We start from the raw sequence: 15,118 nt of genomic DNA on the forward strand, positions 1-15,118 counted from the left end.
CGTTGACTAATGTGGTTAGACCAGGGTGTTTCGTACGATCTGAAGCGCCGTTCTTGCATTATTCTCTGTAAATGGAAAGCTATGAGGATGCGGTTTGAACGGGTAAATATAGCCATGGTGCTGAATGTCCATCTTGAATGACAAGACATCAGTAGGGACGAATGCGACTTGGAGGCACAGTATGGATCTATCAGGAATGGGGAGTATTTCAAACATTCTACTAGGCTGTCCCTCGACTTAAGTCAGATTTAGACGACCGAGCTGAGCATCGAGTCTAATGCTAATGTCTTATCAGTAGCTGCTGACACTCCGAGGCGGGTCCCTGATGGTTGATACCGGATGCGTATCTCAGATCTGAACTAGATATAACACCACAATACCAGAGGCCGGAAGAAGATATATCAGGTACAATTGACAAAGACTTTGACAGCCTAAGCTACCATACTACTGATATAGTTCAATAGAAGCCCTCGAGCGCACTCTACAGGAGATTGAATATGATGGCGAGAACTAGAAGTTATGGAACGTACCAGAACAACGAGAACGACGAAAGGTAATTCAGTGGCTCGAACGGTTGACCGTACCAGCCAACGTATTGCCAGCAATTTCCGACATTTCTACTAGGCTAGAAACGTGGCCAGTGATGGGCAAAAGACGGTACAAGGAAGTGGACTTGAAAACGTACCTGATTGAACTCATTGCTATTGTCTATACAGCAGATGTTCAGGAGTAATTTTCTTCACAGTAAAAACACGACTCACGTTTCTTTATACAAAGATACTTCGCGAGGCACAACCTGGTGGGATTGTTGGAAACGACAACAGCACAGAGAACATGGTCATTCCGGTCGTACGAGTTTTGAGTAAGCCACATCGGGGTGCTGAATAAATCCGACTCGAGCATGGTGAACAGTGCGTATTGTGCAGCTCAAGGTCGTCAAGTTGCGGATCAACAAAGGGACTGAGGTTTGCCATTTTATACCATTGTGCCCACGTGACATGATATCTGATTTGAGCTTGTCTCTGCTTGTCTGCATTCAAGATTTGTACAAGCGCTCTGAAATTCAAGGGCATGTGTTGATGTGATCCTCGGTTCCGGTCCGATCGGTTCAGTTGCGGAATCGACCCTGGCGCGCCTTCCCTGCTACTCCCTCAGTCAAGCTCGCCGACCGGATACTACGCTCTACGAATCAGTCTCGATGTTCCCCCACCATATTTGTATGGATGTCTTGCATTCCAGGGTGAAAGGATACCTACAAGACGATACTTTTACACTTCACTCCCCAGCCTCATGTGTGCCTATTTAGACTACGTTCTTCAAAATGCCTTACTGACTAAAATCTGCCTTGGGAAGTCTCTAACCATGTGGTCTGTTTATACAGTTTCTAGAGGCTGCTCAATAAATGAACACCGAAACATGAAGACATAGAGTGGATTCATCTCTTCACGGTCAGCTTTTGCTCCGCGTGGCTTGGGCATCGATGTAGGACAATAGTACCCGACAGTTCAAAGAAACTTCGGCTTTCAAGATGCGTTCAGAGGTGTCCCGCCTTTTTTTCCTCCTAAATAACCCCGCTAAAATTATCACAAGGTCGCCACAATGCATTATGTGAAAGAGCATACCAGCATTCCTGTCTCGGACATTCTTATCTTTGATCCCGACTGGGACAGAAAAGTCGGCGGAGAGTGGATGCTGATGAGATATGTGCGCGTGGTATCATATATTCTAACAACAGCCTGATAAAATGTTCTTTCCAGAACGATGGTGTTAACCCCACGGTTATGGAGGTCTCTTACAGACGATCAATGGGAGACGTTGTGCACATCCGTAGCAGACATCTGGTCTCAGCTTCTCCGCTTACGCTTCAAATTTATCGGAAGTATATATGAACAGACGGAAGAGTCTGAAAATCGATATTTTATCGGACCTATGGCCTACCTTCCACAAGCTGGAACTCTCGCGTCTCCCGAGGCCTCGACGTCTGGCCCGTTTTCTTCTTCCAGAGAGTGGCTTGTTGCGGTGTCTAACGGAAAACTATCCCCAACTCGAAGAATTCCGCTAGACTTCGACTACGAGCACAAGTGGCGAGAAACAACAATCGATGTCGTGAAGAAGTCTCCTTTGCTCGACTCTGAATTCCTTGATCACGAGCAGATTGTCCTATCACACATCGACTATTCGTTGCACAACATCCTCGTCGTCCGCGAAGATCCTACTCGGGTCATCGCTGTGATTGATTGGGAGGGCGCGCGCACTGTCCCCATGTGGGCTGCCAATCCAACGTTCCGGTGGCCGTTCTTGTTATCAAAAGCTAAAGTCAGCCATCTCCAACAGATAATACGGAAACGTATAGCGAGCCAGATACCTGGATGGGAGTTCGCAACTGGAGACGGGTACGATACACTTCACTTGTTGCAAAGGCGTGCAGAGTGCAGCGACGCGGATCCGTCTGTGTATGACACCGGGGAACCAATACAACATATAATGTCGTGGATTGATGCACGTTGTATGGCTTTCTGAAGGACATAAGGTAAAGATATCATGTGTACTGGGATACACCGTATTATTATATTTCATCTCGCTGTTTGACATGTCTCGATCCATAACAGCTTTCTTCTTCAAACCGTAGCAGAAATGATTACTACTTCACTTCTTCTCTGAGGACCGATACAGCTCCTATCTGACTGATTTCAAGTCCTCAGCACAAAATCGCTGGAACCAATTCGCAATCCCTCGCGCGGACTCTTCCTTTGCCCAGCCTATTGATCATCTCAGTCGGTTGCAAGGGCATAAAAAAAGGAATAAACCTACGAGTATCGCCAACATTGGGATCACCTCTCAAAGCGAATCCATGCTCGACCCCCGAAAAAATCTGGAAACAGTAACTGGCCTTTACTTCAACCAGGATATCTTCGGCGCGTCGACGATTCTCCAGAGGGAAGGTGATATCAGATTCTGTTATTAGCAATAAGCTGAAGTGAATGAGAACCAAATTGGTTTGAACATGCCCGCGCATGATAGAAATACAGGTTCTGAACCAAGTATCAGTCCCGAGAGATCAGACAGAAAAGTAGGGAGACTTACTCTTGATATTCCTAAAGTGATCTTCATTGAGCAATCCTGGATGCGCAATGGCGCCTGGTATTCGATGCGTTGACAAAGGAATCTCCAAAGAGATATATTTAACGCCCACCAGCCACGATATCTCCACTGGCTGCGAGATCCAAAACGAATGGAGCGCCGAAACAGTATCCCACAGCTGCGTACTGCGAATCCTTACCTGTTCAGCTGAGTAAGTTTGAAAGAGCTTAACAACTACCACTTGCCGTATTTTTCCCGAATAGCCTCCAGCCATCTCGGCGTTAACTCCAATGCTCGCTGCATCGACTTGTCTATCCATGTATGCCTATCAAAGTCCGGCTCTGTATGAAAACCATACGAATCTCCGAGGAAATAGTCGATCCCAACGACGATGAATCCTATCAGCAATGGCCGTTATGATTAATATTCCGCAGCCGCGTCAAGGAGAACGAACCTTGAGAAGCGAAGTAGTCTTGAACAAGTTGGTTGTTGATATGCAATGGGCCGTATACGTCAGCAAAGTACAATACGACTTTTGTCTTTTGGACAGTCTTGGCGGGTGGGGGCTCGGAAACGTAGGTTGGTACACCAGCTATGATATCGGTCCTCCCGACGGGTGTCCCTCCATGCTTTACTGCAGTAAAGCAGCAGTCACCGAGAGTTCCTGCGAGAACGAGAGAAGACATGACGGTGGTTCACGCTCAACATGCGTATAGTTAATAAACGGATTCCGAAATGGCCCAATTGGCTGAGATAGAAATAACGGCCCGAGTCAAGGAACTGTTGAGTCAGACAAAATGATACTACTCACATTTCTAATGAAGACATGCACCTGATGACGTCGATCATCCCGCTTCTTGCGGAAAAAAGGATAAATACCCTATGTACCGGGACAAATTGAGTCCAGCTTTATAATCGCTGGGGTTTATGGGGCCTGAAAAGGCGGACGTAGTAAAGACTCACGTATCTCATTGGCACTGATATTTATGGGCGCAGAGAAACCATAACTTGCCTTTGCATTCATAAGATCAGCATGCTTTCAGCGATGCAGTTTTATGAAAGGCAGAACGAACGCAGGCCTGCACAAGGGAAGACAAAGGGGCCTAGAAAGACGTTCCCGTGATTTATTGACATTATAAAAGTGACGGGCTTACTCTTGCGATTCGGAAACTGGTCCTTAGTCAAAAGCAGGACGGGTGGCAGCCTAGCCAACATGTAAGCTAGGCACATATCCCGACGATTAGTCTGTTCACGGACAGCGACACCCTTTGTTACTACCTCGAGAATGAAAGGCACACATTTTGCGTCTTTATCTGCACAATGATAATGAGGAAAGGATGGCCGTACATTATGCTAAACGAACCACATTCCCCGTATACCGCAACCAACCATCTCGGAACGAGTTCGTTTGCCCTGGAGTTCGACTTACTTTAGCCACGTATTGATGTCGGACTTCCCGCGGAAGTATTAGGCCAGATTTCCAAGAAAGTAGTCGAAAAATAGTCAATTCCAACGACATGAATCCTGTCCACCCGGTGTCAGATTCGAACTCGATTATGAATGGAATACCGACCACCCAAGTATTCCTGAGAGCACACATGCAGGGGCGTGCATCAGACGAGAACACTACGACTCCCTTCTCTTCACTGGTTTCCATCTTGTTCATACATAGTAAATTGAAGACGTTGAGTTCCCAGTAACAGCACCGGCTCCTCCAGATTACCTTCATCGCTGATAGCCAAGGAAAAGGTAAAAAAAAAAAGTAAATTTAGCGTGGCTAAAAGCTCTTACACAAGACCTGCCAAGTGAAAATTTTACAGAGTAAGTGAAACAATTTTAACGGATATGTACCCTGACCTATATCAAGACGCATGACGCGTTGGACCCAGGAAAACTGGAAAACTGGATTTATTGGCCACCTCTGCTGATACAGCTCAGGTAAATAAGCGCAAACTAATCTACCTCGGTAGCTCATTGTAAGTAAAGGTACACGTATGAAGGGAAACGGTCAGGACGATAAGATAGGAGATAAAAAGGATGGTAAATCAATGGCTACGGCGTTATTATTCTTTTTCGATGGAGCCGGACGTACCCTTCGCTTATATTCCGCCCAAATCCTGCCAGCCAGACGAATGCATGACATGTGCCACGTGTGAGCGATGCGTACCAACAGACGACTTGTCTTCGCTCCCGGCAAACCAGTAAGTGCGGGCAAGGGTGGCGTTAGGCCAAGGTAGAAGCGAGATAGAGATTGGGGCCAAACGGGGCCATCTTCAAAGAGACATCGGACCACCTGAAGAAAGGACCTGCAAATGAGCAAGGGTACTTCTGCAGAGTCCAGGATACGGGATGTCTCGGTAATCAGTGTTTGTGTGGCATGTTGGCGGAAGGAGCGATACACAGGGCACGAGACGAAGACGTGGTGGACGGTTTCCAGTGCATCGCATCCACTGATGCACATGGGGGATACGTTTCCGAAGCGTCGGAATCGTGCGTACGTCGTGTCCAGCTGATCTGATCTCGCGTAGAGCTGTACCAAGGCTGAATATGCCGAGGAGGCCCGCAAATAGGGATGTTCGGGAGGTGTGTGTTGGTCGTGGAACGGCAGTAGCATCGTCATGGCAGGGCGGAAGTCTGGGCTAGAATAAGCAGCGGAAGTGAGTACAGATGGCAGATATGATGATATACTTGTTTCAATGTAGCCGTCGTTTGGTGAGTAAAGCATAAAAGAATCCATAAAGAAAGTAGGTAAGGGTGCGGGAGGTGGCCGAATTTGTAAATGCTGAGAACCTGATGCGAGCCGATCTGCAAGCGCATTAACTGTTGAAGGGGTCGAGGAGGAGTTGGTGTGAGCTGGAGTGTAGATGATATTGGGAGGATGATGTGGTGGTGGAGAATGCTGCAAGAGATGAAGGAGCCATCGGTAGAGCGAACGACCAGGAAGAGATGACCATTGATGAGGCAGAGGAGGGAGGTGGAGAGCGGAAGATACAATACGAGAAGAGTTGAGGTGGTCGGTATAGAGAGTTGGAGAAGAGGGTAGGTGAGAAGGGGGTGATGGTAAATTGTATTGATGTATTGTTGATGCTATGAGTCCGTACGTCTCGCCATGATAAACCCACGCTGAAGTACGGAAGCAGTCGAGATTCATGGCCAGGGCAGAGGAATGAGAAATTGACGAGAAGGTTACTGAACGTTGATGTCGGAAAGAGGGTGCAGCCGGAAGCATAGATGCGTCAGATGCGAAAATCCCAGGAGGAATGGAGGTGGGAAAGGGCGCGTGAGGGGAAACAGCGTAGTAGGCATTGATGAGATCTTGTGCTTGTTGCATACGCAACCTTGGAGGTAAACCCAGGAACCAAAGGGGCTCCAAGTCCAGACACTGACTCGCAGCTGCACCACGGAGGAGATTGTCATCCGTGCCAGCGATCTGTATGCGAGTTTGGCAACCAACCGCTCTCCGTCGTCTCCCTACAACATTATCTGTCACGTCCGAGTCCGTAGCCATATACCCATTGACCAGATCCATCAGCGTTAAATCGGAAAGCCACTGTGAGGTTTGTAACCACTGTTCTTGAGCGCGAGTGGTAGCATTTTGAAAGTGGACATTGGGATGAGGTTGTAGTTGCACAACGTCATGTTTTGCGGGATCTAGGGTGAAGGATGCGATGTCAAAGAGGTGAGTCAGTCCGGCATTAGCCAAGTTGGTTATAAACTGTGGTGGTAGACTGAGACGAGTGTGTAACGTGCGATTCAGGTGACGCAGAGACACATCGCCATAGAAAAGGAAAGAGAGATCCGTGTTACGGATGGACAAACCGTTTTGGCGCATAGTGTCATGTGCAAGCCGCCACTGGAAAGGCAGGCCACTTTGTTGCCGCATGAACGAGGTGTTGAGAGACGCGCCGTGAAGAGGAAAGACACAATGGTTCAGTTGACATGTCCAGTCCGCGAGCGTGATACGAGCCATATCTCGGAATGTTCCTATATGATGGTTAAGGTCACGAAGCAGGCCGTTCACGGCTGCTACGCGATTCAAGCGAGAGATAGAGGGGAAATCAAAACCATGGAGTGACAGAGGCAGCGAAAGCAAGGTAGAGTTAAAATGAAAAGGAAAGGAGAAGTACTCGTGTACCTTTGCTGTGATCAAATGGTCCAAGTGAACAGCGTCAGTCTCTGTAATTGGCTGATAGGCCAAATGAGGCCTGAGTTTTGAGACTAGGCACTGTGAAAGGACACGGCGTAGTGCCGGCAAAGGAAGGCGAATATTTTGGAGTGAAGGGAAATCAAAGGAAGATATCAAACCCTTGAGCTTGTGGTACTGCGCAGAAGGATCATTGATGGAAAGACGCAGGAACTCGATGTGAGAGGTCGACACCGAGAGATCATGTTGGACTAGGATATCGGGCTGTGCTGGGTGGACCGATGTAACTTGGAGATGAGAGGGAGGGTTAGGAACGTTTCGAAGGAAGGCGGCTGATTTGGGCCAGTTGGTTTCACCGCCATATGCGCTTTGGAAACGTTCCGACATCGTTATAGAGGAGAGGCACGTTGGCAATGAGGTTGTTACAATGGCAGAGTCATCCATCGCCTCCACCATCACAACCGGAATCGAGATTCTGTCGTCGGGGAGATGAGGTTGACCACGGGAGGCTTGAAGTGTTGCAACATGAAGGTGGCCAGTTTGGTGACGCAGGGAATCGGATAACCAGTGACTACCCATACTACTCGTCAAGGTGCACTTGATTGGGGACAGTGGTCCGCCCTGTTTCGTAATCCCACTAATTGTCAGTGCGTCTGTCAATCCGTAAAATGTCTTTATCCGATAAGAGACATCACTCTGGGCTGAAATATCGAAATCAATGATAGAGGAAGGCAAACCATAAGCCCTTATGGCGTCGTAAAATCCTTGAGGCTCGAGTCGATCAAAACCCTTTTTCTGATCTCGCCGAACGATGTATAGTGGAGTTTTGGTGCGGTCGGCCCAAGTTTCAAGCTGAGCAAGGAAAGAGGTCAGATCTCTTCCCTGTATGCCTGGTTGCGTCGCAATCTGTCCTTCTGGTAAGACAGAGTGTTGAGCTAGATATGGAGTTAGCAAGGAATTCAGCCACGCAAAAGGCATATTCATGCACAAGTTGCTTGTGCAGATTCCACGGAAGTTAGTGAGATCAGTTGCATCCCCTCGTTTATGAATGAGGGAAATAGAAGAGGGCTTAACACAAGAAGGGAAATGAGAGGTGTCAATGCAGTAGTTCCAGAGATCCAAGACAAGCTGAAATGAGAAGTCATGAAGACTCTTTACCATCCATTTCTCCCAGCGATCAGGACCAGGAGCCGGTCGGGGATTACCTTTACGAATCAGAGAGCGGCCAGAAAGCAGGTCCATCTTTTGAGGCCATTGAAAGGAATCACATCTGACGTTTTCCCTGATTGAACGAACAGATGGACAATCCATCCATGGCTTTGGTGGGTCAGGACGGTCATTCCTGCAGTACAATGCAGAAAAGTAGTCCATCGTTTGAGCCTTAACATCATCGGCACCGGTAAAGTATTTGCGAGCATTAGGATTGTGGTCGTCGGGAATTGAAATAGCTGGTGGAGGTCCTTGAAACTGCGAAGGAGGATAGAGACGCTTAGCAGAGCCACCAAGAAGACATCTGTTAAGACGACTTTTATCGGCTTTGGTGGAGCGCGAACGTCGTTCATCCCTTTCAGCCTTGTATCGAAGCTTGGAGAGAGCAGAGCGAGCCTTTTTATAAAACAGAAGAGAAGAAGGTGAGTAGAATAGTGATGGAGGGGACAGAATTGGATGAAGGAAGGGATGACCAGAAAGGGCCTGAAGATAGGTGCCCGTCCATCGATTCCGGGCACACAACTGAGGCAGAGATCGTCTTTTCAAGGCGGAAATCATCCTATTCAAGCGAGAATACTCGCGAAGAATGATAGTGATGGTTGGGGTTACTATCTTCTGATGCGAGCGGTCGTAGGTATTGGGGAGATCAAAAGCCTCGTTGCCAGCGGCCAGGAAGATGTCTGTTAGAGCCTGCCATCGAAGTTGATAGTCGGAGTCATTTGTTATAGGATGCTCATGAAGTCGAGCTTCCCGCGCAAGGCAATCAACACGGTCTGCAAACGTTTCGAATCGGTAAGACTCATGGCGTTTGGGGACTATGAAGCGAGGCGGGTAGGGAGACCTGTCTTGAGAACATGCAGATGTTAGAGATGAGGATGCATCCAAATCTATAGGCGGTGAGCAGAAGACTGCTGATGATATCAATTGGTGATCAGTTCCTGGCATAAAACAGCGAGGAACAGAGATCACAGAGAGATCAATCCCATGGGATGAATGAGCGCAACGGTCAATGATGGACCGACAAGTGCCATTGTAGGCATTGAAGGTGTACACATGACGAGCATCATTATCATTCTGGTTCTCCCATGTATCAATCCCACGAGACTGATGTAGGAAGTCACGGTACGCGGTGCGGGCATAGTTGTCGCCTGTCGCGTCACCCATAACCTCTGAGGATGTGAGAGTAACATTAAAGTCACCTATAACTTGCCAAGAGTGTTGAGCAGATGCACATAAGTGAGAAATGCAGACCCAAAAGTCATGGAGAGCGTCATGCGGACTTGGAGCACCCCCTGGGTCATACGGAGCATATACTCCCACAAGGCGATGAGAGAAGCCCCTACCACTGTCAGAGGGAAGAACGACATCAACGCATACAGCTCTTCCAGCCAGTTGGGGCGGCAGAGGGACCAGTTGCGAGTGCAACGAAGCAGTAACTCCTAAAGCAACGCCCCATTTCGAGGTGGTTTTATCAGCTTTAACGCCAGGAGATTCGAATACCTTATAGTCTCGTACGTTGATGCGTGAACGCACCGAGGAACGGGACTTGGTCTCAGCAATCAACCAGGCATGTGGACGGTGGGTGGACACAATGTTAGAAAAAGCGGAATGTTTCATCACATCAGAAAAACCATTCGTATTCACAGAGACAGTCCGAAAGGACTGAGACATATTTGCAGATACAGAAGAAAAGAAACAGAAGAAAAGAAACAGATGGAGAAGAACAGGGACAGAAAAATGAATTTTCGTAGAAGAAGAAAGACGCGTAGTTTCTCCCATATCTCGCCCAGATGTGCGGAGCATTTTTGAAGGTGATTGAATGGGTTCACTGATAGTGGGAGGAGAGGAAGCGAGGTTACAAGGAGAAACGTGAAGGAAAGGAGGCATGCTCACGGATTGATCCATCTGGGGTGTGTTATTTTCACCGACAGGGTCAAGGCGACGACGCTGATGGGGACGGTCATCCTCCTCGCCTTCAGGGTGTTGATGGGGAGGAAGTTGGGGCCCGTCAAGGGAGGACATCAAAGTGAAAGTCGCCATCCTGTCGGCCAGTGACGTATAGTAGACGTTAGCCTCACCTCGTAATTTGTCTTGAAGCTGAATGGCCCTGTCAAGCGCAGCGATCTGGTTATTGACCTGTGCCTTGACCTCATCATTAGGAGCCATCAGCAAGAAAAGCTCCTTAGAGGACCGTTCAGCGCGAAGACGAGTGAGCTCATTATCTGCCATAGTCAAGCGATGTAGACCAGTTTGAGAGGCAACAGACATCGCGAACGCATTTTGAAGAGCATTGACGGAGGCATGAATGCTCATGAGAGACTGGTTCTGGATGTTGAAAACGTTCTGAACAGATTGAACAGTCTGTACGCCGTTTTCGCGGAGAAGATCAATCTGCCGTTGCAGGTTTTGAATGTTGGCTGAGGCTGTGGCTGAATTTTCACTGTGAAGATAAGTAGGAGAGGCTGGACATCCACGCAAGTTGAAGAAGAAGAGGTACATGGGTTTTGAAATGGTGACGTAGGGAGGTACACCCCGGGGCAGAGGTAGGTCGGTGTAAAAAAAGCGGCCGTCCTTCTCCGGACCGGAGTGTTCCAGATTTGATCCATTGGATCACGGGATCAGTGCCTCCGGCCCGTACCGCGGCTTCGAGGCTTACTCTCATTGTCAACCTGCACACAATCTCTTAACCGGTTCCTTGGCACTTGGTAAGTCTTTCCGTACGTGCATTTTACTACCTCAGTTTGTCTAACCCTTGCATATAGCCTACGGTTTAGCTCCCATGTCTGTGCTACCGGAAGAGCTTGTCGAAGTCATCATTGACTTCTTAAAAGATGACAAGGAATCCCTTCGTTCTTGTTTTCTTTCCGCTCGCTGCTTTGTCGAGCGTGCTCGAATACATATATTTCACGATATCGTCATTTCCTCCCATCGGCGCCTAAAAATGCTCCTCGTGTTGTTCGGAGTATCCCCCAGCCTTCCATCTACGATTCATACAATCAAATTTAGTGGTCAGACGTTCATTGACCCTGCAGACTGGATATTCACCGACAATACAACTCGATGCGTCTTTCAATCCCTCTCCAATGTCGAAGAGGTCTTCATCGAGAATGTTAGGATTCCACGGCTGTCAGACAATGTTTCCCCTTCCTCCATTTTCCCATTCCAACAGCATATAAGACGCCTCGGCCTTGACGACCTGATTCTGGAAAATGGCGACGATCTCTTCACATTACTATGCGCTTTTCCTTCTGTGAAATATCTAAATTTCGGTTTCGTTCTCTTCCAAAATCCGCAATCGACAATGGCTACTTTTCCTTCCCCGCCACAAGAATTACGTCTGGAAACATTGGAGCTCCAGTTCTCCTATAATATCAATCATTCCGCGATGTTGTTCCTGCGAGAGCATTTCGCTGACATTCTCTCGGTCTTGAAGCATCTACGCGTCACATACATGACGAGCCATGAGCTTCAGCTCGTCAGACTCATTCTTTCTCAAACCCGTGGGTCCCTCATTACCATGTACATTGGTCCTATGATTCTTGGCAATGCTGAATCACAGCAACATGGTAAGTCTGCTGACCGGTCACGTATAAGTCTCGGTACTTATTATCCTACTACTCAGCCAATGATCCTATACTTCTTCTATCTCTTAGTCATATCGAATATCTGACGATCGTCCTCGATGAAACCGATCCACACATCTCTCCACTCAAGTACTGGACCGAGAACTTCGCAACAGATGACGAAGACTTCAAGCTCAGGGAGCTCACAATCAATTTGAAGGTTCACGTTGAGCAATCAGATTCCGCTTTCTCTGCGTCTTTTCCCTTGGCAGCGCAGTGGTCAGCACTGGAAGCCGCCCTTTGTCGCTCCCAGATGAAGAACCTTTGCAGAGTCAACTTAAACCTCACCGCCGACTCGGGGTCTGGGTATGATCCCCAATGGATGACCCTCTTCGCTCGGTTGAAGGGTATCATAGAGGAAAATTGCCAATTATTAATGAGTCGTCATATCCTACGAGTAGGCAAGTCGCTCAGTTTCACACCAGACGTCGATCTGACAACCATTTGCTAGATTTCTAGACATTAGAACGATACTGAAATCAATCTTCATTCGTTTTATTTGACGCCACAGTCTGCAGATTATCCAGCCGGAAACATCACTTTCTACGCGAATGGTACGCGTTAGGATCTTGAGGTCCAAAAAGTGCCAGTGTTAGGCAAACGGGCCCGTCATTTGGCTGTGATCTGTGGGCTGATGAACGGGAAAAGGTCTTTTGCTTTATTTCAGGATTACGACTCAATTCTTTTGAAAAGGAGAACAGTCTAAGGCGTCAGATCTAAACCGTATGCCACCGAGTCCCTCTCCGCTATATCCTTCCACGCTTTAAGAAGTGCAGCTGAATCGGCGATTCGTATGCGCGCACGATTTTATATTTATCACCGTCTCCGCCCCACCAGCATGAACTAAGGTCAATCAGAACCGTTGCCTTGAATAGCCAGGATGTTCCGATTTAAACTGAAGATCGGGTCTGGAATGGGTAGGGCACCATTTCCCAGCATTTTGCGTGAGGTACGCGTTTGGCATGGCAACGAATCACTTGTAGAAAGAAGCGGACCAGCGTGTTTCTGGCAATCAGAACAATCAGGGTGAGACTAAAAACAGAAAGAGCTGAAGCGCCCTGGTCTTCGGCATTCACCAATAAGAGTCGATTCTCTGTTGATGGTCGGACAGTTGCGGTTCCGATTTGTTACGGGGATAGACTCCAGTGGCTTTCTCAGGTCAGAAAAAACGATCCAAAGATGCAATTGGACTGCATGACGAGATGGCAGTGCCAAACTGAGGCAGCCATAACGGTCAACTTAGATCTGAGTAACATGGCTTGATTCAAGCTATGACGAAAAAATCTGTTTGCATTCGGCATTGACTTGACGTCCCTTGAGTTTCGGGAAGCGACAAGCCACGTCGCTTGAACCAATTAAAATCATTCGGAGGATTGCAGCGTCCGCTTTGATAGAATGCTTCCAATAATGAACTTTTGATCCTTAGCGATCATGATCTTTGTTCTGATCCGCTTCTTGCCAGTAAATTCACCGACTTTGTTACAACAAAAAACATCATAGACGTTCGCGCTGTTGCAACGCGTTACAACAATGTATTTTTTGTGATTACCGTCTAATATATATGATTGTCTTCTGAAGCTGTCTAATCTACGTGTTGCAACGCATCCGTTGCAACACTGTTGTAACACCCCGTTTTCTGACCCTCTGCTCCCTTGAAACGGACAAGCGTTGCAACACACCGCTCAACTCCTAAATTTTGCGACCCATCTACTCATCAACATATACCCATCCTCTAGCCCCTTTGCATTGCGTGTAATTAACAGTCTTGCTACAGAAATCTATGTCAGCTCTGTTTGAGGCACACATCATTCAGAGCGTACCTTGGTTCCTTGGGCTTCGCCATTTCTTCTCGTCTTGCGCTACGTCTTGGATGGATAGGCAGCTCGGCATTGCGCCTTACCACATTGTCAGTCATAACAAATCTGCACAATAAATGTACTCACTTGATACGCTTTGTAGTCGGCTCCTTTGAATGGCCAGAATCCGGACTTTACTGTTTTATACTTCCTCCCGTCTCTTTGGATTGCTCGTTACCAGCTTGCGCGGTCTTCTTGGGGCGACCTCGAGCTCTCTTCGCCTTTACTGCCGTCCTCACCGGAGGTGCAGGTTCAAATAACTCTTCCATGATGACGGGCGCTAAAGGGTTCTCTACGATAGGTTCTTCCGCAACAGGTAGCACAAATTCTTCTGCCATGGGTGTTAGCGGGCTATCCTCATCACAAAGCTCTTCCGCAATGGGTGGCAGAACTCCTCCATCAGGCGATTTTGTTGGATTCCCCTCAGGATCCCGTTCGGGTTGCGGAGTTGGTTGTCGCTGTGGTCGCATGCCCTTCAGCCAGTCGATCTCCTCATGCTCTCTGGCCAGAGAAACCTCTTTACGCGGAGAAGGTCGGCGATTGGGGGACTTGGCCTTGGACGGCGATGACTTGACACTGGCGTCTTTCTCAGGGCTGAGTGGGAGAGACTTGGATGGCGATACAGGCGTCATAGCATGGAACAATATAATGTCCGGATTTTGGCAAAATTGATTAATTGACGAATTGACTTGATGGACGTGGAACTAGAGACAGTCCAGGCACGGTCCACGTGGTGGCGGTGCAACCCCTGTTCTTAATTGAAAAGCCACCGACGCGTAGGGGCTTTGTCTTGACCACAACCTCCTACCTTCGTTGGCCACCTCTACCACTACTAAGCGACGAGCGACAAGGAGTCGCTCGTCATATCCTCTACTGTCTGCAACTCAAGAGACGTCTACCCCTTCGAAGTCATCTCCCGATGAGGCCGCCCTCGTTCTATTCATTGTTGCCACATCTTGGCTTGGTGGCACAAGGAAGGGCGCGATTGTAGATCAGGTGAGCGGCTGTTACAGGCCTCTTTTAGAGGTATTATGTGATTGGCAGTGATCACGGCGGTCGGACATTGCTGCTTGCGCCCAAGCGAACTCAATTTACCCGCGGCGGTGGTTGCATCGGACCGTATTGCAAGCCGAAAATGAGATGTTGCAACAAGAAGCAGGTATGGGATTGAAGGTTTTCTCTCTCTAAGTTACATACAATAAATT

At 48.1% G+C, this 15,118-nt stretch overlaps 6 protein-coding genes across 6 annotated transcripts; 2 read left to right on the plus strand and 4 right to left on the minus strand.

Moving 5' to 3' along the window:
* Positions 1-1,599: 1,599 nt before the first annotated feature.
* On the plus strand, positions 1,600-2,747 carry EV420DRAFT_1733828 (uncharacterized protein; the record flags this gene model as incomplete). The annotated part of the gene is made up of 2 exons (XM_060479971.1): positions 1,600-1,685; positions 1,758-2,747. The coding sequence occupies 2 exons, from the start codon at positions 1,600-1,602 to the stop codon at positions 2,518-2,520; spliced, it is 849 nt and encodes a 282-aa protein (XP_060323241.1). The 3' UTR covers positions 2,521-2,747.
* Positions 2,599-3,823, minus strand: EV420DRAFT_1171630 (Alpha/Beta hydrolase protein). Its single transcript, XM_060466200.1, has 7 exons — positions 3,536-3,823; positions 3,327-3,479; positions 3,194-3,280; positions 3,085-3,138; positions 3,009-3,032; positions 2,812-2,955; positions 2,599-2,759 (listed from the first exon to the last, which is right to left on the minus strand). Exons 1-7 carry the CDS (start codon positions 3,765-3,767, stop codon positions 2,677-2,679), a joined length of 777 nt encoding a protein of 258 aa, XP_060323242.1. The 5' UTR covers positions 3,768-3,823; the 3' UTR covers positions 2,599-2,676.
* A 1,266-nt stretch (positions 3,824-5,089) lies between these two features.
* EV420DRAFT_1316137 (uncharacterized protein) lies at positions 5,090-7,804 on the minus strand (the record flags this gene model as incomplete). Its single annotated transcript, XM_060468679.1, has 3 exons — positions 5,090-5,886; positions 6,016-6,463; positions 6,602-7,804. 3 exons carry the CDS (start codon positions 7,802-7,804, stop codon positions 5,090-5,092), a joined length of 2,448 nt encoding a protein of 815 aa, XP_060323243.1.
* A 108-nt stretch (positions 7,805-7,912) lies between these two features.
* On the minus strand, positions 7,913-10,156 carry EV420DRAFT_1231011 (uncharacterized protein; the record flags this gene model as incomplete). The annotated part of the gene is made up of 4 exons (XM_060466541.1): positions 7,913-8,102; positions 8,214-9,321; positions 9,439-9,726; positions 9,778-10,156. Coding segments are annotated over 4 exons (1,965 nt in total), but the record flags the coding sequence as incomplete, so codon positions are not given.
* Positions 10,157-11,098: 942 nt separating this feature from the next.
* EV420DRAFT_1769447 (uncharacterized protein) lies at positions 11,099-12,508 on the plus strand (the record flags this gene model as incomplete). Its single annotated transcript, XM_060481031.1, has 3 exons — positions 11,099-11,139; positions 11,197-12,000; positions 12,057-12,508. Exons 2-3 carry the CDS (start codon positions 11,214-11,216, stop codon positions 12,506-12,508), a joined length of 1,239 nt encoding a protein of 412 aa, XP_060323245.1. The 5' UTR covers positions 11,099-11,139; positions 11,197-11,213.
* A 1,256-nt stretch (positions 12,509-13,764) lies between these two features.
* On the minus strand, positions 13,765-14,545 carry EV420DRAFT_1650890 (uncharacterized protein; the record flags this gene model as incomplete). Its single annotated transcript, XM_060478512.1, has 3 exons — positions 13,765-13,825; positions 13,878-13,979; positions 14,052-14,545. The coding sequence occupies 3 exons, from the start codon at positions 14,543-14,545 to the stop codon at positions 13,765-13,767; spliced, it is 657 nt and encodes a 218-aa protein (XP_060323246.1).
* Between the last annotated feature and the right edge of the window lie 573 nt (positions 14,546-15,118).

The sequence above is a fragment of the Desarmillaria tabescens genome (genome assembly GCF_030435595.1).
Source record: "Desarmillaria tabescens strain CCBAS 213 chromosome Unknown EV420scaffold_85, whole genome shotgun sequence".
Classification (NCBI taxonomy): domain Eukaryota; kingdom Fungi; phylum Basidiomycota; class Agaricomycetes; order Agaricales; family Physalacriaceae; genus Desarmillaria; species Desarmillaria tabescens.

Coding starts and splice junctions, on each gene's coding strand:
- EV420DRAFT_1171630 (XM_060466200.1), bottom strand. CDS start 3,767: ATGTCTTCTCTCGTTCTCGCAGGAACTCTCGGTGACTGCTGCTTTACT. Junction 3,033..3,084: donor TCACTTTAGGAATATCAAGA/GTAAGTCTCCCT, acceptor TACTTGGTTCAG/AACCTGTATTTCTATCATGC. Junction 2,760..2,811: donor TCCCAATGTTGGCGATACTC/GTAGGTTTATTC, acceptor GATGATCAATAG/GCTGGGCAAAGGAAGAGTCC.